The following is a 21,282-nucleotide window of genomic DNA, read 5'->3' as shown; positions in this document are numbered from 1 at the left end:
GTGAAAACTCTATTAAAATACCAGAGGCGAGTGAGCTGTGAAGGCGAATCCTCCTTACCTTCTTGATTTTATTTTTTTTTTTTATTTCCACCTGCCCCTCCACTAGTATTAAAGAGCATTGATCTAGTAAGGAGCAAAAGGGAATCCTATGTGGAAGTTCAATTTAAAGCTAGTGAGTTTTACTGATGTTTTCAGTCAACAAAGGCTGAGAGAGGAGCTTTGATGCCAGAATATTTAGTGGCCTTGGCAGGGTGATTAATATCTCAGGACTGTAATCTTAAGGTTAATTGCACTGTTCTAGCAGACCTGAAACAGAACTATTTTTCTTGGAAGAAATTTAAAGGTGTGGGTTTTTTCCCTTAAATTTCTGCAGGAGGTACATAAATTATACTTATGCAATCTTTTAGCTATGTTAACAGTTAAAGCTTTGATAGCATTTTGATTTGAATAGTACACACATACATCTTTTCACTCCCAGGTAAAATTTTTCTTCACTGAAATTCAAATCTCCTCAGACTTTGAATGTTACTTACCCACCTTAAGCTGGCTGCTTGTTTTTCATGTAGCTGAATAATATTCAGAGGGGGATTCAGTCCTTAGTGCATATTGCAGTCACTTCCTGTAAACCACATTAAAGGCAGGTGGTTGGTTGTCCATTCACACATAGTGCCAGGCCAAACCGTAAAATGCGCTGTCCTCGTGTGTCGCAGTTTTCTGTTTGAGCCCCAAGTGCCATATTGCTGCTGACTAGTGTCTTGCAAGAGTCCATCCCTGTTTCTCTGAGGGAGAGAATCCTTGGGCCAGTGCAGCTCACCGTAAGGCTGCTTAGCAGCTCTGCAGCCAGAGCACTTCAGCAGTTTGGTAAGATCCTTCCCAATTGTCATAGTTGATTCCTGACACAGAAATGGAGATATTAGAAGGGACCAACAATGCTGTGTAGAGTTGATGGAAGTATTGCTCAAAACCCGTCTTAATGCAAGTAAAAACAAAAACAAAAAAAGACTAGAAAACAACAACAAAAAAACCCCCTGCTTGCTACTACTAAGATTGATGTTGCATCTTTGTACCCTGCCCTCCCCATGCTACACAAAGTCCACTAAGAAGGTTATGGCTTTCTGCATGGATGCAAAACGCTGCAAATGCCAGGCATGGAGATCTGTTAGAGTCTGTTGTTTTGAGGGGGTTTTTTTTTGTTTTGTTTTGTTGGGGTTTTGTAATTATTGTTAATTTATTTTGTTTTAAATACAGTACCTGAGTGAGTTTTTATTAATGTAAAACAGGGTTATGCTTACTTTTGAAATTATGGTAGTTGTGAGACAAATAGACCGCTGTTAATCTAGCAGCTTTCAAGGTTTTTTGTCATATTTTATGTTGACTCTCTTGTCTTTCATCCATGCAGTAATAGTTTTTCCAGAAGGGTTGTAAGATATTGCAGTAAACTGTAAGTTGCAATGAATGCGTTTTGTGCATTTCTAGATGTGTCGCTGGAATAGCGCAAGAGATGCCTAAGTGTTGTGTTTGCTAGTCTCTGTCAGGAGTGGAAGCTTGTTAGGTATAACCTGAGGTTTACTCATTTCCTTCAGGAGAATAAGGAGAATAATCAAGGTCTTGTGTTTAAGATTCTATTGCTTTTTGTATTATTCATGTGGAGGCCTTAATATTGTAGTCTGTACTCCTGTCCTCCTTGAAAGGTAACTGCTTTTTTTTTATTACTAGTGCCTCTGGAATTCCTGTGCTCTCATTTTTTGGGCATGAGTGGGGATCAGAATCATGAATGTGAATTACGAAGAAAAGACTTTTGAGACTTAAGAATGTGAAAAGTAGGAAATGGAAAATGTTTGGAGACTTGATCTCCTTTCATTTAATATATTTTATTTGTACTTAAATTCTAAGTTGAGTATTTCTTATTTTTAGCAAAACAGTGATAGTTTCTGACTGCAGGTTTTAAAGTGCTCTTCTGTACTGCTCCTTCTAAGGGCAAAACAGAATTGCTATTCCATGATTGTAGTGCATAATTCCCATCTTGTGTTTTATGTCAGTGAACTTTATTATCGTTTTTCTTTCATCAGGCATTTATGACCCTGAATTAAAACTGTTACAGTATCTTGAGACTTCTGGGAAAACCTCTGCTTCTGTTTCTATCAGTGGCAGGATTTCCAGCTAGTTTCTGTTCTTAGCACATATATACATTTGCTTCAGTTCACCAAGTGGATTTTTGGGTGTCATTTGCTTTAGACCAAGTCTTCTGAAAGCCTTTTTCTGGTCTTCCTCTGTGCTACATGCAGCAGCATTTTATGAGGTCTTCCTCTCTGAGAAGGTTATATCCTGGTCCTTGTCCCCTCAGATATATAAAGACTGGTCTTAGGTCTAGATTTGTCAGGTTGGTCCACTCATGCCTTCTGCTGAATGGCAGCAGATGTGGATCCCATGACCCACCTCAGGCCTGTGACTGGTGTGGGCTGTAGCTGTCAGAGCTGGAACACTTTGAGGGGTAACTAAAATAATGAAACTCTTCTGATGATAATGCTGAAAGGCTATTGCTTCAGTGTCTGTTTTTTCAATGCATTCCCTATTGTACAGCAAGCTTTAAAATAGCACTTTTATGGTGTATGGTTGTGTTTATCAACTTAATCTAAACTTGTGAGCTGTGTTGAGGTTTTTTTAATTCCACAGAGCTGGATGTAAGTTGCCTTTCCCTTGACAAAGGGAAGTCTGGATTTCCAGTTTGCTCTGTCCACAGAAGTGTGCTACTGCAGGCTTCCACCACGAACTCAGCACAGCATGTACGTGTTCAGTAACGTAGTCTTGTGTATTGGGAAAAGTGGCCTTGAAGCTTTGTTTGGAGTAGAACAATCCTTCTTTGAGGGGAGGCAGGAAGTGAACTTGATGAATATACAGCAATGTACTCTCCTGTTTTGGACAACAACCTGTCACTGGCTAGTGACAGCTGAGACCTCGTCTCTGTGGTGTGCTGCAGCATCTTCTTATTAGAAATCAAATTAAGAAGAGTTCTTGAATCATGGCATCTCATACAAATTGAAGTGCAAGTTGAGAATACTTGCCTGGCACAATGGCCTCTGAGAACATTGCTGTAAGAAAAAACAGTATGTCCTTGTTTTTACTCTGTTTGCTGAGGAGACATCTTGTTCCTAATATATTCTTTTTCTCAATATAAATCTGTCTGCTTTGGAGGTGGGTTTAACACATTTTCATCTGGACATACTGGATGGTAGTTTATTTATTGGAGTTTTTTCCCCCACAGAAACATGTATTTTAAAAGAACTGGACACTGCTCTTAAGAGCAAGTTGTTTTTTAAGCAGAAAGATTGCACTTGAGCTAGTGAATTTGAATATTTACTGAAATACTGATTTTAGCATTTTAAGATTTCAGATTTAAAGACTTGGAAGACTACATTAAGTAGAGCTATTTAGGAAGAAATTATATTAAATTCTCAAGTTTTTTGAGAGAATACAAGTAGTTTGTATGTGTACTAATAATACTACTAGTCTACTAATAAAAAGATAAAAGCTCAAAGCACAGTCCTGAGCTGTCTATAAGTAGTAGCAGATAATAAGAAACTGAAACATTCACTTGTAGGGGCTGTGTGTCTTTATAATTTTTGGTGACTTTTGTTTAACCCGCTTTCACAGATTTCATTTGAAAATTGTGAAAATTTCCTAAAATTCCTCATTTTAGGAAATTAAGTATTAAAGCAGTGAAAATACTTAGATTTGGTGATGTAATGTTTGCACTTCCAGAAACAAGTGTCTTTCCTACTAACTGCAGTGGAAACTCTCAGTAAAACTGTTTTTAATTTGGTATCTCCAGAGTAGTGCTGCTCAGTGTTGTACAGTGTGTGTCATCATTCAATATTTAAAACTGCAGGCTTTCAGTCTGTTTCTTGACTTGCCTTGTGTTCAGTGGTTTTGACATCGTGTAACTGAAATATTCACCTGTTGAATTAGATGTGGAATGAAAATCTTGGCACAGTTGTTAATTCAGTCCATATAGAAGTTGCTTAAAGAGACTAAATATAGAACTATCAGCGAGTAATGACTGAATGAGCAAACTGACAGGATATAGGTAGGGAGATTAGTCTGGAGAGTCTCTGCTTTAAATGTGTATCACAGGTGAAATGACTGGACTTTGACGTCAAAAATAAAGAGGGATATGTATATCACATACTCTAGGCAAGGTTCTTTTAATAGGAATTTTATACCAGTCATATTCTGTGGCATCCTTGCTTTTCACTAATGGTGCTGACTTAAATTACATGGCATTTCTGAAGTTATATGTTTCTTTCAGATTTTTTGCCTGACTAGTAATTCTGGTGCTTAGCAAGATGGTTAAATATAGTCTACAGATATTGGTGATGAACCACTGATTTTGGTTTAATATGTGTTATTGCTGTGACTAATGTACCCAAATTCAGGGTGTTGGAGTAGTCAATTGAAGGTAGTAACGATAAAACTGGATATGTAAGAGTAGGGTATACTGGTTAGGGTACTGCTTTCATTTATTTACTTGCACTCTTGAAATTATATTAAGTGTAGGCCTTGACTGCTCTGTCAAACTATTTGAAATGTTTTTAACCAGAGAGGGCATAGGTAATACTGAACCAGCTGTGTCGTAATGCAAGAACTCATACTCACTTACCAGAGGAAAATTTGAGTTTTGCAAAAGCTGCTTTGTGTCTTGACATGTACCAGTTCTGTAGCATAAGGTAGACTTGCAGTAAATCAGCAAATATTTTGTGCAGGTTTCTTCTCTTCTGATAGACTCTTTGTGAATTTATATTTTTATATGTGGCAGCATGTGTCCAGCAGTGTGAATTCCCCCTTGAAAGACAATGTCTGCGTGGGTTTGTGGTAATCCATGATTTTACTAGGACTAGTTGTGTTCCCCAGGCGGTCTGTCTCCATTCTTTGGTCTTGGGTCTCCTTAAAATCCTGACAAGTGAGGCATGGAAGTTTATTTCTCAAAGAAACTCAGGGCTAAATGGGCAAGTAGAACAAGTTTGTTCATTCCAAAAGGGTAGCTGTCACTGTCTTTGTTGCTTCTTTGGCTGACTGCAGGCAAACTTTACTCTGTTTTCCTGTAACTTTGATTGTAGGGCTTTAGCTTTTGTGTAGCTCTCATGTAGAAAAAACAAGGCAGTGTGACTTAAAAGGTTCCATACTGGATAGCTACAAGTCTTTGAGGTCAGTCCTCCTCAACCAGCACAAAATGTATCTTGCACAAAATGTCTGGGTGGAACTTCAAGGATCACAGCAGTGTTCAGGGTACTGCTTGTTTAATCTCCAGCATGCTGTCTTCTGTTTTGCTTCCATAGCAGTCTTAAGAGCCTGCTGGTCTGCACACAAATGAGACAAGAAGGATTTGGAATGAAATATCAAAGAATTAGACAAAAAGACAGAATGACAGAATCAATTTCCAGTTGCCCAGTATTGGCTAACAGTACATGAAGGGAGAGGGAAGGAAAGGAGATGAATCTAACTACTTCTTGAGGATCCTTTTTACTTTTGTGTTTTACATAGGTGAAAAGCGTAGAAGTATTTTGTCCTGTTGGAGAAGCACAGATGTTCTGTCCCAATTATTCTGTAGTAACACCATTTGTACAAACTTCAGTAGGAAGTAATGAACTTGCTGTTTTATAGCATGTATCTAAAGGTCAAAGAATCTACTTAATCACCTTAAAATATTTTGACTGACATGTCAAGGCACCAGGTTAAAAAATTCTGTCCAAAAGGATCCAAGAATTTCACTGATAAATGGCATTTGTTTTTAAGGCCTCTGTTGAAAAAATTCTGTCCAAAAGGATCCAAGAATTTCACTGATAAATGGCATTTAAGGCCTCTGTTTCAGAAACTGACAAGCTGCTGAACAGGCAAAAAACAGGTTGGAGTCCTAATTCTGCGATTCATTCTTAGCCCTGTAGAAGTGATCTAGCAGAGTTTATCTTGATCTCATGAATGATTGTGATTATGAGTCATTTGGTAGCAAGCTCAACATGTACAAAAGACACAGCACTTGAAAAACACTTGCAAACCTCTAAGTGCTTCAGACTGTCTTTCTGTGCCTTTGGCCTACATATCACACTGAAGTCTTAATTCCCGATATATTTTAGTGCTTTTTAATGAAGAATTCATGGATCATGGGACATTCATAAAGCTTCTTAAATATGTCACTTTAATCATACACTTTCTCCACCAAGGCTTGCTGGAATGTGTACCTAGCTTTTCTCATTTATTTGGAAGTACTTTTTATAGATGAATTTGTGTAGTCAGCTGTTCCTGTGTGGTCTAAGTTGCATTCCTTCCATGTTTTGGAAGCTAGCTCCCAAAAAAACCCCAAAACACCAAAAACAAACAAAACAACAACACCACACAACAATACCAAAATCTCCATTGAACTGGCTTTGCAAAGTAACTGTTTTGTCTGCTGTTGGAGAGGTTTTTATGTCTCAGAACAGATAATACTGTCTTATTTTAGCTGGTTTTAAAGTGTTTGTTTTCTAGGATGTTTTAATGTTTTTTTTCTAAGGTTTCTTATGCACGACCAAGTTCAGCCTCTATCAGAGATGCAAATTTGTATGTTAGTGGACTTCCAAAAACAATGACCCAGAAAGAACTGGAACAGCTCTTTTCCCAATATGGACGTATTATTACTTCTCGTATTCTGGTTGACCAAGTCACTGGTAAGTCGGCAGTTTTGCATGGCCTTTCATGGAATCGCAGTTTGAGATATTTCATCTTTCAGTACAGTAGTCTTGTCTCTATAATGTATAAGAGCTGTATGTAGGCCAGAAAATGCTTTTTTCTCCTGGAATTCTTCATAAATATGCATGGACAGAAATAGACTGTGTAGTTTACTGAGCCAGCTTGAGTCATTTCCACCCTGAAGGTGCAGGTCTGAAGCTTGTTTGATGACTTGTAATAAATTTACAGCTGCTCTAGTCTTCCTTTCCAAGCTGCTGTATGAAAATCGTTTCCCAGTGCCTTACAAAATGCTATTAAACTTCTTTTTTCTAAAAAGAAAATTGTGTGCAGAAATGCGCAGCTGGTTCTCTTGAGGCTAGGATTGCAGAAGCCCCATACTGGCAGTTGCTATTAAGACTGTTTTCAAGCTAACTCATTAAATTTGGGCACACACATGAACTTTGAATTCCTCAGGAGCAGGTGAGTTCTTTGATTACCCATGTCATAAAGTACTAAGATGTAGCAGGTTATTTGCATTATTACAGTATGTGTGTCAATCAGGTAATGGTTGTCAGTGACACTTTGTGCTTAATCTTCACACTCGGGACAGTAATGCCTGTGGTTTTTTGCTGTCTCAGATGGCTCATCTTGAGGAAGTTTATAGGTCTCTGAATCACCTGCTGTGAGGTTTCTGCCAGAAATAAGCAATTGAATGAAAAGCCAAGTACATGACAGGAGCATTGGGTGTACAAAGCAACATACAAAGAGACAGGGTTGGAGAGCTCTCCAAGTTCTCCTGCTTCTAGAGCACTAAGGGGTGGGACAGACGAAGTCATTTGCTCATATAATTATTCCCTGAATAAGCTGGGTTTTATTTATTTTCTTTTTTTTTTATATTTGTGCCTTTTCAAAGCTGCATATCCTCTTGGCTGCCAAACAGCTTTCAGCTGTAGAAGGTCATAAGGTTTTTTAATTGTCTTACTTTGAAAAGTTTGTACATGCCAGCAGTTGAGTTCTGGATGACCTTTAGAGGAGCTTGTGTGTACTCCTTCACCTTCCACTAAGTTAAAAGAAATCTACTTAGAGAGTGTTTTAATAGGTGGAGTTGTTGAGAGGCTAAAGAGGCCTAGAAAAGAAAGCTAAAGGCCAAATACTGCCTTGTACATGTAGCAGATTTGCAGGACAGATTCCTAGTCTTTGTGCAATAAATAGCTGTTCACAGTAGGTGCCTGTATATTCATACATAGAAATAGATGGCATTTAACAAATGAAGCAGTAAGTAAATATAATATTAACTTGTAATATGTGTTATAATTCTATTCATATTCATAAATCCTGCCATTTGCAGTGTACTTTCTGGCATATAGATTGTTGTTCAGCTTTCTTGCCTCCTTTTTAGTAATTTGGAAGAAGTAGGCTCAGAATGGTATGAATAATAAGGTTGTGACACAAACTGACAGATAAAAAATGCAAAGTTGAAGCTGTGACATTTGCCTCTTTAAAGCTTTGTTATGCCTGTTCATTGTCACTTTTGATGGCTTAAATCATTGTTTATTAACAGAATACATTTCTTGTCATTAATGTCTTTCTCAGTTGAGGACAGGTGTCTAACTCACCTGGTTATTCATGAACCAAAATGTAAAGGGGCTCTAAATGGCACTTTAAATATTACAACAAAACATTGATCTAACTAATGTTGACTGTTAGTAGGTTTAATGTTAATTGGTTCAAGTATCCAGTGTAGCTCAATGTGTTTATGTCTAAGATGTTTGGAATTTTTGATGTGTGATGTTCCTGAGACTTTCTATAAGCACTTTTGGATTCCTTTGCATGTTGCCTTTGACTTTTCTATATGAAGAAAAGTTTCCTTCAAAAGTAACACCTAGTGATGTATAGTGATTCACTGAAGTCTTTTACTCAGAGGTAACCACTGACTATTAAAACATGGCCATAATTCCCATTCTTGCAATATGTGCACATTGTCATCCTCTGAGGATATTTGTTTCAAAGAGAGGTTCAGGTGATACTGCAGGGGAGAAAAAGCCTTTTTTTTTTTTTTTTTTTTTTTTGCTGCTACAGAGCAGAGAACTAAGTTATATACAGAATTTTTGTCACTTCAGGTACTGCAGAGTAGCATGAGCTGACCAGAGGTAACAGTACAGCTGGTTTGGGTTCATCTCCATCCAACAAAATTGCTTTGTTTCTAAATTCCGCTTTGGCTCACTGCATTTGTTTACACTGTTTTCCCTCAAACTCACAAGCTCTTTACACAAATGTCTTATATCAGTTAAATTAAAAATTAAAGTGAAAATTACAGTAGAAAATTCTTACTTTATGCAAGAGATCAGTTCTGTTAAGCTCAAAATTATGATGTGTTCACAGCATTCAACCATCAACATAGCAATTGGCCACACAAATAACAGTTAACATCTAATATTCTGGAGTCTGTGAATTCATTACTGTATGCTTTTTTCACCTTGTGCAGGGGTGTCACGGGGCGTGGGGTTTATCCGGTTTGACAAGCGAATTGAAGCAGAAGAAGCTATCAAGGGCTTGAATGGCCAGAAACCTCCAGGTGCCACAGAGCCCATCACTGTAAAGTTTGCTAACAACCCAAGCCAAAAAACCAATCAGGCCATTCTTTCCCAGCTGTACCATTCTCCAAACAGAAGGTATCCTGCCCCTCTAGCTCAGCAGGCTCAGCGTTTTAGGTAAGTCAAATAATATGCACGAGTGTGCCGAAACTTGCATGTTCCCACAGGCCTGATTGATAGCCTCCACTCTTGTGCATTCCTGCTTGTCTGACTTCTGTGTGGGAAGGAAACACATGAATGTTGAACTTCAGCTATGCTACCACAGTACAGCTAAAACCAAAATGCATGCCATTCTACTGATAGCATTTCAATGTCTAATAAGCATGCTTAGTTAAACCCAGGTGGCATCTCTCTTGTACTCAGTCACTTAAATTTTTTTTTAAAGGTTACTTTTCATTTCCTAGGTTATTCTTGGTGAATGTGCTAGTTGATTCAGTTAATATTGACCTAGGAGATAGTGTTTTTTTCTTCTTTTAGCCATGTGGCGTGCCACAGCCAGCTTCGTGTTTATCTACCCCTGCATTTTCCTTCCACATTCTGGCTTTCAGGTTTTTTTCCTGCTTAGTTGTCTATGTTCTCCACTTTGTCTTCTCTTGTTACAACTTTTCATAATAAAAATTGCCGACATATTTTTTGCATGTGCTTTTTCGGGATTTACGTTCCCATCATGTTGAAAGTATTGCTGTATAGTTCCCTGTGCTATTTAGTGTATTGACAAGAACAGATGGTGAGAACAAAGTGAAACAAACACTGTACTATCTACATCCTTGAGTACCTTGGATTTTTTTCAGTGATCTTGATTATTTCTTCCCTCCCTCTGCCCCTGAACGATGTGACTGGGTTGTGTTAAATAGTAATACACTCAAAGAGTATCTCTTTTGTTTTTTAAGAAACAAAACCAGTTGGCAGCTTTCTTCAAAGAGAATATACCAAATTTCAAATGCTCTGCATTGCCTAGGCTTGCTTACACCAAATATTCAAGAATTCGTGGCCTGCACTTCTGTCAGAATTTTTAAATTTTTTCTTTCATTCAGCTTTTTGGCATTATCTGCTGCATCTCACAGGTGTGAGAAGTAGGTGTTCTGTTGTAGGAGAGGGGATAACAAGTTTTATTTACTTTTTTGTGGCTCTTATTACTATTTCCTAGGTAATAAAAGGGCTACCTTACAACAGTGTTCTGAATATTGCATAAAAGTAGACTTGCCATTATTCTACAGACAGAGTCTGGGGGCAGAAATTGCAGGATGGACTCTAGTGCGTTGTATGAAATAAGATCATGGGGTTTGTGTCACAAGCTTATTCAATATACTCTGATGCAGTTACCCCATCTCTGTTAATAGCTGACAGAGGCCTGAAAACAGCTTAAACTTTAATAATGAAAGCAACAGGATCAATACAATGCTTCCTTTTTTTTCTTAAGTGAAAACTTGGGCTGGACTTTCAAAAGCCATTATATATAATTGTTCCTCAGTTTCTATAAGATGTATAACTTAAAGCATCTTTAAAAATTTTCCAGTAAAAGTCCCTGAGAATATTTCCAGAGTATTTTCAAGTCTTCAAGGTAATTGCTGAAAACTCATACAAGTGATACCATTACTGTATTAAGTATCTGACAGCCTTTGTAACAATAACCTATAAGTGGTGGTGTTTCTAGATTTCTTCACCTTGCTGTCCACTGTCCATGTCAATGACAATAGACGTCAGTCATCCACACTGTCTACTGATAGTAGTCAAGTATTTTTTAATTTCCTTTTCCTGCTCTTTTAGGGGTTCAGTAGTTTCTTATCAGTGTATTCTGCAAACCCAGCTCACTGCAAAATCAGTGCTCTCTGGAAAACTAAATCAAGTGTATATTTTTTACCTAAGCTCATATTTTATTGAGTCTTGATCTTCATCTGTCTGGGATTTGTCAGAAAGACACAAGAGCTTCTTCAGGGTGAGCATTTTTTGAAAGAAGCAGTTTAAGGGACTCCAGGAATAAGAGCAATAGGAGTAGTATGCACTGCATATTTGAGATATTGGCTAGAATATTTCAAGGGGTTTAGAGTTGTGGTGTGGTTAGAGTTCTACAACTAAGGTGAGGGGGGGGAAGGTGAGGCAAGAACCATGTGGAAAAATCTTGAAAATGTGTGTGTATGTGTGTGTATATTATGAAACACTTCACCCTGGAAAATTATAGCATCATAGGATATCCTGGGTTGAAAGGCACCCACAAGGATCATCAAGTCCAGCTCCTGGCCCTGAACAAGGCTAAGAGTCACACCATTGCCTGAGGGCACTGTCCAAACAATTCCTGAACCCTGGCAGGCTTGGTGACATGACCACTTTCCTAGGAATCCTATTCCAGTGTGCAGCCACTCTCTTTGTGAAGAACCTGTTCATAATATGAGCCAGCAGTGTGCCCAGGGGGCCAAGAAGGCCAAGGTCATCCTGGCCTGGATCAGGAATAGTGTGGCCAGCAGGCCCAGGGAGGTCATCCTACCCCTGTACTCGGTACTGGTGAGGCTGCACCTTGAGTGCTGTGTCCAGTTCTGGGCCCCTCAGTTTGGGAAGGACCTTGAGACACTTGAGGGCATCCAGAGGAAAGCAGCAAGGCCTGGTGAGGGGCTTGGAACACAAGCCCTGTGAGGAACGACTGAGGGAGCTGGGGTTATTTAGCCTGGAGAAAAGGAGACTCAGAGGTGACCTTACCACTCCCTACAACTTCTGAAAAAAGGTTGTGGTCAGGTGGGGCTTGGTCTCTTTCTCCAGGCAGCAACTGACAGAACAAGAGGTCACAGTCTCAAACTGCATCAAGGGAAATATAGGCTGGATATAAGGTTCTTTACGGAAAGAGTGGTAAAGTACTGGAATGGCCTGCCCGGGAAGGTGGAGTCACCATCTCTGGATGTGGCACTCGGTGCTGTGGTTTAGTTGAGATGTTGGGGAATGGGTTGGACTTGATGATCTTGAAGATCTCTTCCAACCTTGTGATTCTGTGACTGTATATCTTTCTAACGTTGTGGCACCCAAAGCTGCCCCCAGCACTCGAGGTGAGGCCGCCCCAGTGCAGAGCAGAGCAGGACAATCCCCTCCCTTGCCTGGCTGGTGATGCTGTGCCTGATGCCCCTCAGGCCATGAGGGTTGTCCTGGGTGCCAGGGCACTGCTGGCTCACGTTCAGCTTGCTGTTGACCAAGACACCCAGGTCATTTGCCATGCTTTTCAGTGTCTCATTCCCCAGTTTTCTCTGTACATCCTGGTTTGCCCAATCTCAGGTGCAGAACCTCACCCTTGTACTTTTTAAATGTCATGTCATTGGTGATTTCCCAACCTTTTAACTTGTCAAGGTCTCTCTGCAGAGCCTTCTGCCTTAAGGGGAGTCAGCAGGTCCTCCTAATTTAGTGTCATTGGCAGACTTACTTAGTATATGTTCCTTAAGTCCTGCAGCCACGTCATTTATGAAAGTGCTAAAGAGCACCGAGACTAAAATGGAGCCCTGAGGAATCCAGTAGTGACCATTTACCAGTCTGGTGTGACCCCATTCACTGTAACACTTTGTGCCTTAGCCCTGAGCCAGTTGCTCACGCATCCCATTATACATTTGTCCAGCTGTGTGCTGCACGTTTTGTCCAGAAGGATCCTGGGAGAGGCGGTATCAAAGGCTTTACTGAAATCCAAAAAGATTGCATCAGCTGACTTCCCTTGGTCAGCTGGGTGGGTTATACTGTCATAAAAGGAAATGTAAGTTTGACAAGCAGGACTTTGCCTTCATGAAGCCATGCTGGCTGTGATTGTGCTTTTCAATACTTCCCAGAATAATCTCCATAATTTTACCAGGCACTGAAGTGAGACTGACAAGCCTATAAGTTTCCAGGGTCATCCTTCTTGCCCTTCTGAAAACTGAGGTGGTGTTAGCCAGCTTCCAGTCAATGCCATATTCCCAAGATCATGAAAAAAAATGATTGAAAGAAACCTCACAAAGACATCAGCCAGTTCTTTGAGTGTTCTTGGATGAATCCCATCCAGTCCCATAAATTTTTAGGGACTCAGTTGGAGCAGGAGAACCCGAATTCAGGATTGTTCACTGTTCTTACAGCCCAGGACACTGGGACCGTCTTAGCCCATCATCAACATTAAAGATAAAGGCAGAGAAAGAATTAAACTTCTCTGCCTTGTTGGTGTCCCTGTTTTGGAGTGATGACCATTTTCATTCTGTGACAGGCTAGTGTTACTTTTGGACTGCTCTTTGAGATTGACATATTTTAAAACTTGTTGTCCCCCACATCATTGGCAAGCTTCAACTCCTGTTGAGCTTTGGCCATACAAATTTTCTCCCTCCAGTGGCAAGCAATATCTCTATATTTTTTCCATATTCACACAACTTTACCTCCACTGTCTTTACACTTACTTTTTTTGCCTTAGCCCTGCTCAGCCAAACCAGCTTTCTGTCTCCCAGCATTCTGGAATTACCAGAAGGAGCGGGAACATGAAAAATGTTATTTTGGAGTTAATGTTACAATAGTTGCTAGTGATCCAAAATACTGCATTTGTCTTGATAGTCATGGTAGCAAACATGTCAGAAGCCTTAATAAAAGTCATCTTCTCAACCAGTTCGGTAGTGTGGAAAACTTGACTGATGTGGTCACTGACTGTAACTTCGTGGTAAAAGTATGTGATTTAGGCTAAATTTGTGGCCATGGTGCACTTCATAAAATGAACTTCTTGTGATTGTGGTTACTACACGAGAATTGTAGCAGCATGGGGTTTAGATGGTGATGCTACTACCTATTTCCCTATAAGCATCTCTACAAGGAATATCTGTTTTGTCTTCACTCTCTTGTGTAATAAGGTGCCATGGCTCTTTCAGTGGTGACACTTGAACATTGTATGAGGTTCTGTACAGTGTAATGGATGTGACAGTAATATGCTACGTTTCCTTAATCTTAAATGGTGGAAAAGTCTGAAGACTGAACATGTTGCTAAATATTTTGCAGGTTGGACAATCTGCTCAACATAGCTTATGGAGTAAAGAGGTAATAAAGGATTAGTTGGTTCATAACAACCAAATTATTTTTAAGTATTTTGCAAACTCTTACTTTTCAGTAAGACTTATGTTGGATTTTTGCATGTTGAGACTTCAGCTGAGATTGTTCATTTTGATGCATTTTGCATGAAATAGACAAGCCTTTTGTAGCAGTTCCATGGAATTCCTCTTTAAAATGACTTGCTAATCCTCACTGGTTTTATAGCATGCTTTCCTTTTGATTTTCTGTTACATCATTTCAGACATACCTAGCACTGTTCTCCCTACTTGTGTATAATTTTTTTTACTTAGTATTTGTGCAGTTAGGGAGCAAAAAATATTTATCTTACCTTTCTAGTCTGAGCAACATGTTCATTCTATGAAAAGCTCTGTATCATTCTCTTCCTTTATTTTGACATTTCTTTGCTGGGGTTATGCGTGAGCAGCTGTATGATGATTCTGTTTTGCTTTCCCTCATTCTTTAGTAGGTTCCCTCCAATGACCATTGATGGAATGACCAGTTTGGCTGGAATTAATATCCCTGGACATGCAGGAACTGGGTGGTGCATTTTTGTGTACAACTTGGCCCCTGATGCTGATGAGAGTATCCTGTGGCAAATGTTTGGACCCTTCGGAGCAGTGACCAATGTGAAGGTCATCCGTGACTTTAACACCAACAAGTGCAAAGGTTTTGGATTTGTGACTATGACAAACTACGATGAGGCAGCTATGGCAATAGCCAGCCTGAACGGATACCGCCTTGGTGACAGAGTGTTGCAGGTCTCCTTCAAAACAAACAAAACGCACAAAGCCTAACAAGTTATTCTCAGTGCATTAATACATGAAAACTATACAACAAAGGCAATTTACAAGAAGCTTTATGCATTAGTAAATGCCTTTGTTGTATGCCAGTGTGGAAATGGGGATAAAATGACTACTTAGCATCCTAAGAATATGTGAGATTTTTTTATTGCTAATATTTGAATTAGAACTTCTTAACTATCTTTTGTGTTTGAGTATTGACAAGAGGTACAGGGTTTTTACCTGTCACAATGCATATTCTATTGCCTTCTTTGAAGAAGGTGGACCTTTTAAAATGTTTCAGCTAAGAGAAGAAGTTTTTTTTCTTTATACATGACTGCCTTTAAATCTGTGAGTAAATATCAAGGCTTTGTGTAATACTATAATTTTTTTTGTAATTTCTTGATTTGCTTTGTGTTTAATTTACATTGTAATGCATTATTGTTTTGTTGTTCAAGAAAAGTATCTGAAGTTTACATTTTATTTATAAAGTTATAAGCAGTATTTATTTCATCATCTTCATTTGGGTTGGGGAGTGGGAACACATTATAAAAGCTTATTGTAAGAATACTGGAGAACTTTTCGTAAAGCAGTACCTTGCCAAAGAGATAAGAGCCTCTTTGATGTGGGTTTAAAAAAGCATCTATTTTTATAAAAAAAAATAAAAAATTTGGAGAAACTTTTTACTGGTCCTGGAACAAATATTTTGACTTGAATACTTTGAGAAATCTCTTCGTATGACACCTAGTGAGCTTTTAAAACTTACCAGGAAATTTGCAATTGTTGGGAAAAAATTTAGAAAGATTTATGATGTAGTACTTTTGAGACCTTTGTATTAAGAAGTAAAGTAAATGGGATGCACTGTTGGTTTCATTTTTTGTAATCATCAGTGGAGTCATTGATCATCCTGGTTATTAAGTGATAGGTAGCTCACTTTAATTTGATTTTGAAGCAAATGAAAATTTTAAAAAAGAATATAAGAGCAAGCAGAAAACTTAAAACACTGAGATATGGGGGAAAAAAAAATCTGTTCTTCCTAAAGAATTCCCTTCAGATACAGCTCATGGTGTTTAGTGATGTACTTGCTATTGTTTGAAGAATTGTTTTGTCTTAAGAAAAGACATCAAGCATGATTTGTGCAGTAGCAAATCAGCAGAAGTGGCCTGAGTTGGATACATTAGGAAGTATTTTGAAAGTTATGTTCAAGGCTAACACCTGAGCTTTGTGTAATGTAAATAAGAACTTAAGTTATGAACCTTTCAGCTAATTTTGATTATAGTTTTTTTAAAAGTTACATGCCAAGTGATGTTCAATTTTGAATGTTTTTGTATAAGTTCTTTCTTTGTAAATGGCATTAACATTGTTACTTGAGGTCTGCTTCTTTTCTTTATTTTTTTTTTTTGTCCTGAGGACTTGAATTTACAGTGCATCAGATTTGTTGCTATTTTTGTCTGTAGATAGTCTAGCTTCAGCTGTTTATGGTGATGCAACATTTTTGTTTATAAATATGTTTGTGGTAAAAAGAAACAAGTATAAACATATGTTTTGAGCAAATTTCCTTACATTTTTCATATGAAAACCATAAATACCTGTATGCTATTGAAGTTTAACTTTGTATGATGCTTAAATCACTATTTGGGGAAATAGAAAAAGTCTTTACCATGTATTGAAGAAATTTAAGGAAAACAAATACAGAATATTTTCTGATTAGCATCTAGCTTATAATTAAATTTTTAAAAAAAAGCTGAGGGTTTGATGCCTTCACCAGGATGCACTGACAACTATGTAGTTACGTCCTGCTTTTTGTATAAACTGAGATGCTCATATGCTTCCCCTTAGAAAAAGCAATGTTCTATGCATAACATAGTTGTACACTATCTTTGCAGTTGTTTTGGGTTCTTATTCTTTTAAATTGTAGTTATAAAATTTTCAGTATAGTACAGTACATATACTGTGAAGCGCGTGCTAAAGTGAATAAGCAAGTTTTCATGCTGACCCACTCAATGCTATTCAAAAATCAATTGGCTTCCTGAGTACTTCTTCATTCTTAGATGCATTTAGGTTGTTAAAGCTAATCCTCTGCATTGAAAGTTGTATATAGTATAGAAATCACAAACTTTCTGATGTGGGAGAAATAGTAGCTACATGCTTCTTTCCTATACTACTGTAGCAACTAACGGCATTGATGAGAAGGCATGTAAATTGGGCTTCACTTTACAGTGTTTATCAGAGCACTTAGTAAAATATAAGGCTGGTATTTATTTGAAGTTGTATAGTATGACTTAATTCACATTTGTTGGAATTGAGAATATATTCTGTTGGGTATTTAAGAGGTTGTACATGTTTTCTTTTGTGTTTGGATTCTTTGTACTTTTTCATGTTCAGTACATCAATAAACAAAGTTGAAGGGAAAACAGTCTCATAAGCTGGTCTTTTACCATATTTACCACTGTTTTAATGAGTAAGCAATCTCAGTGTAAGGTTTATGAGCTATTTGTAATTTAGGTTAAGATCCTAGTTACTGACAAGGAGGTAAGACAGCAGAGCTGTGTACGAGTTCTGTTACCTTAGAATTAAGTGTAGAATCTTTTCACTTTAGTTTTCATTAAACACTCAGTACTTAGGCTGAAATAATAAATGAATGTCATTAAATGCATCAGTAAAAATTAACTTGCTGCTATGCAGTGTAACTAAGTGAATGCCCCTAGTGTGTTTTCCAAGGGATGAGATGGAAAGATTAAGAAGTATCGGGGACTCCAAGATGGAGATGCACCAGTTGAACTGTGCTCTAGCCTTCCTGAGACAGGAGCAGAGACCAGAAGGAAATCCATATCAAGAGCATTGTGTAACCTCCCCCTGCCAGGCTGAAGGCAGTAGATAACAAGGAATTGGGGAAATAGTTGGGTGCTGGTAGCTTTTTATATAGTTATGTTCTTGGATGGCTGGAGTAATGAGAGGATGCAAGACACTACTTGGCAGCAAATGAGGAGCTATACATGGAGTTTGTAGTCCAGCAGGGACATATGTATGTTCAGCTTCCACAGAAGGATAGCTTTTAGTTCTCAACTTAGAGGACTTTGAGCACTGTGTAACTAACCATAGTTGAAGTATTTTGCTGTATGAAAATTAGGACAAAATATGTTTATGTAAATGTCTTCAGTTTAAAATCAAAACTTCTTTAGCTGCAGGGAAGAGAACAGTCAAGAAGCAATGCTAAAAATTTGCAGTTATAAGTACAGTTGCACAGAGGAACTATCAGTGCTGAAAAATACAAATTTGATTGTATGTAGCTGGACATCTTATACATAGGTAGTACTTTTCTTACTACAGTAAAGTTTTATAAAGCTAAAGGAAAAATCATGAAGCTGCCTCATGCCATTTGTGATGGACTAGTTCCTTTTGTATGTAAATAGTAAGAGTTCCAGGAACATCTGTAAATACCTGTGAGAGAACTGGACTGTTAGCTGGGGCACTTGTGGAAGGGCTTTGTTACTGCAAATCATGCTCAGTGTGTGTCTGGCCTCTTCTGCAAAAGATACATGCAACAAGATCAGTTGTGACTGGTGACCTTCCCACCTACATCTAGGAAAGCCTTCCTTTGGCCAGAGAGTGTTTTTCCATCATGAAAGAAAAATACACATTTTTAAAGTGGCTGTCTGTCCACTGGGGTTGTACATAGTGTGCATTCTTTGTTTCTCCAACACCCAGAGGTCATCAATTGCTAGGAAGTCTGGGGGACTCTTATCAGTACTGCTGAGAAGGTCTGAGTCATGTTAAAAACCCTTTGGATTGTTACTACATGAAGGTGACTAAATGTACAGAAGTGATGACTTAGTTAAGCATTAAAAAGCAGTAGGTAATTAAGACTTACTATCAAAAGAATTATAGATGTGTTCTATGACTAGAGACAGTATCTCTGTTTTTTTATCTATAAGAGTTTGAGAAATCAATACAATTTGAGAGATGCTTCATCTTGGATAAAATAATAGCCTGGGACTGCATGATTTCAATCACATCAACACTGTTGATCCAGCTGTGCTTGCACACGTGTTTTGATGTTGGTCTTTGTTTGCCCAGTTGTGGCATTTGGGCTCAGCATTTCAGTGTGTACATTTAATAATGAAGTGCAGCTTCTTTCACACTGACACTTTCCTAATTAAACTTCACTGTAGAGGCACCTTCTGCTAAACTACTGCTGTGATGGCTGGTGATTTGGGCCAGCAGATGTGCTAGCACATCAGTAGTCATCTGCGCCAAACAGCTTAAAAGCTGGGGGAGAGATTGGGTCTTTTGGTGGAATGACGTAGCACATTGTCATGGTCTTGGAAAGGCTGGTGTTGGGGTGAAGAGAAATTCTAATTTGAAAATTGGAATTGGAAAAATTCCCATGGTTTCAAGAACTATGGCAAAAATTAGGGAAGCAATGCAACTTTTCAGGTATTTTCAAAACAATATGGGCAACTTCAGTGAATTAAGAGGTTTTCTAACTTCATGTAATGAAGTTAGATGGATTACTTGTCTCATCTTGTAATTACTTTCTTTTTTCAACCAACTTTCTGTCAGACATAATTGGGAGCAAGGAAAACAATATCCTTTGTAATATTTATAAGGTCACTTGAAAAACCAAACAGAGTTACTAAAACTTGATTTCTTATTTTATGTATTGTATCATGTGATTCCTGTACATAAGATAGTTTAGATCAACATGACATTTTTAGTGACCTTGTAATAATGTAAGTGAAGTCATTACAAGCGCTGGAAGATTATTGATTATAAACACTGCATACTTTACAAAACTTAAGAGCTGAACTTTCTTTTGAAGCAATTCTTACTGAATTATTCTGTTGTGTGCAGTAGGGCACATCATTAGTACAGCACTGCTATTTCTGTTGCTTTGAGTGCAAGGATGTTCTTAGTTTCAAGTGTTTACTTGAATGTTAACAGCTTCTACAGCTGGTAAGAACTTCTTCTATTAAAAGCCCTGATGAAAGAGTGCTATTTTCTAGAACTTATGAAAGACAATATTCTCTAATAAAAATTAAATATCCCTGAAAGATGATCCACCACTTCTTGATATCTGCCTGTCTCAAAAGTTTGGTATTAGCTTTTAGAAATACAAGGTACTGTGTAACAACCTGTAATATCAAGAGGAAGGTGAAGATAGGTCAAAGTGAAACACGTCTTTCCTACTGGTCAATGCTTTGTGTTATCATTCAAAATACAAGCAAAAGAGTGGCAAATTTATTTTTTCTCTCCTTTATCAGTATTGGCACTATATCTGATGGATCCAAAATGGTTCATTTGTAACCTTCGCTGAAAGCAGCTGTTTGCCTTCCCTGTTCAACAGTTTGTTTTTTCTGAGGAGTTAAGACTCCAGAGACATTCTGGTTGAATTACTCTTTTCTTGAAGTGTTGTGTTGCATATTCATTGTGCATAGATACATTATCCAGTTGTATTAACACTAACTCAGGTACATTATAAATCTGAATTTTGAATGTAAGTGCAATGCTTGCAGTAAATGATGACTGTTGATGATAGGTGTGGGTTTTTTGTTTCTTTGTTTGCTTTTTTTTAATAGGGATTTAGGGTTCCTCAGATTCCTGTTTATTGTGCTTACACTCCACAGTCACAATTGAGTGTCCCCTGTCCCACTGCTCTGGTCTGTTATTAACCAACCCTGGTGCGTCACACATCAAAGCTGTGAAAATAGATTTGTGCATGCAACATAGACATCTCTGTGGTTTACAGGCTTCAGGGGAGACCAGTAAGGTAAAATTAGTCTTCAATTAGTTCCACTAATTGAGGACTAATTTTTGCCTGTCCATGGGTTAACAGAACTGATCCGCAGCTGATTAGCAACTTACTTTCACGTGTGATTATTCCAGAATCACACTGCTTGCGTTCCATATTGAAAACATTTTTCGACATTCAAAGTAGCCTAATAAGACTTGCCATAAACATGAAGTTGATACCTTAGGACCTTATGTGGCCATCCCTCAGACCAACCAGGACAAAGAGAAGAGGAAATCCTAAAAGTGTCAAGTCTGGACCAAAGGAGCTGTCAAAGTTGTTGAAAATTCAGGTTTTGTCTGAAGTTTATGAAGACTTCTCGTTTCGAAGACTACCTCCTTTGGTCCTTAGGCTTGTTATGACTTACTCAAGGAAAACAGGTGTTTAATTTCCT

The 21,282-nt window shown here is 38.2% G+C and overlaps 1 protein-coding gene across 10 annotated transcripts in view; it reads left to right on the top strand.

Annotated features, from left to right (window-relative positions):
• ELAVL2 (ELAV like RNA binding protein 2) overlaps positions 1-17,511 on the top strand; it is an 85,368-nt gene extending 67,857 nt beyond the window's left edge. For 4 of the 10 annotated variants that reach the window (XM_039733302.1, XM_039733296.1, XM_039733295.1 and 1 more), the window contains 4 exons: positions 6,545-6,698; positions 9,185-9,410; positions 14,268-14,306; positions 14,782-17,511. In XM_039733302.1, coding sequence (XP_039589236.1) covers positions 6,545-6,698; positions 9,185-9,410; positions 14,268-14,306; positions 14,782-15,112 — 750 coding nt within the window. In that variant the 3' untranslated portion in view covers positions 15,113-17,511. The remainder of the gene's footprint in view (positions 1-6,544; positions 6,699-9,184; positions 9,411-14,267; positions 14,307-14,781) is intronic. The other 6 variants (XM_039733297.1, XM_039733298.1, XM_039733293.1 and 3 more) reach the window with 3 other exon arrangements.
• The last annotated feature ends 3,771 nt before the right edge of the window (positions 17,512-21,282 follow it).

Source organism: Passer montanus, unplaced genomic scaffold (genome assembly GCF_014805655.1).
Source record: "Passer montanus isolate IOZ18808 unplaced genomic scaffold, ASM1480565v1 scaffold85, whole genome shotgun sequence".
Classification (NCBI taxonomy): domain Eukaryota; kingdom Metazoa; phylum Chordata; class Aves; order Passeriformes; family Passeridae; genus Passer; species Passer montanus.
This window is presented reverse-complemented; position numbering and strand designations above follow the sequence as displayed.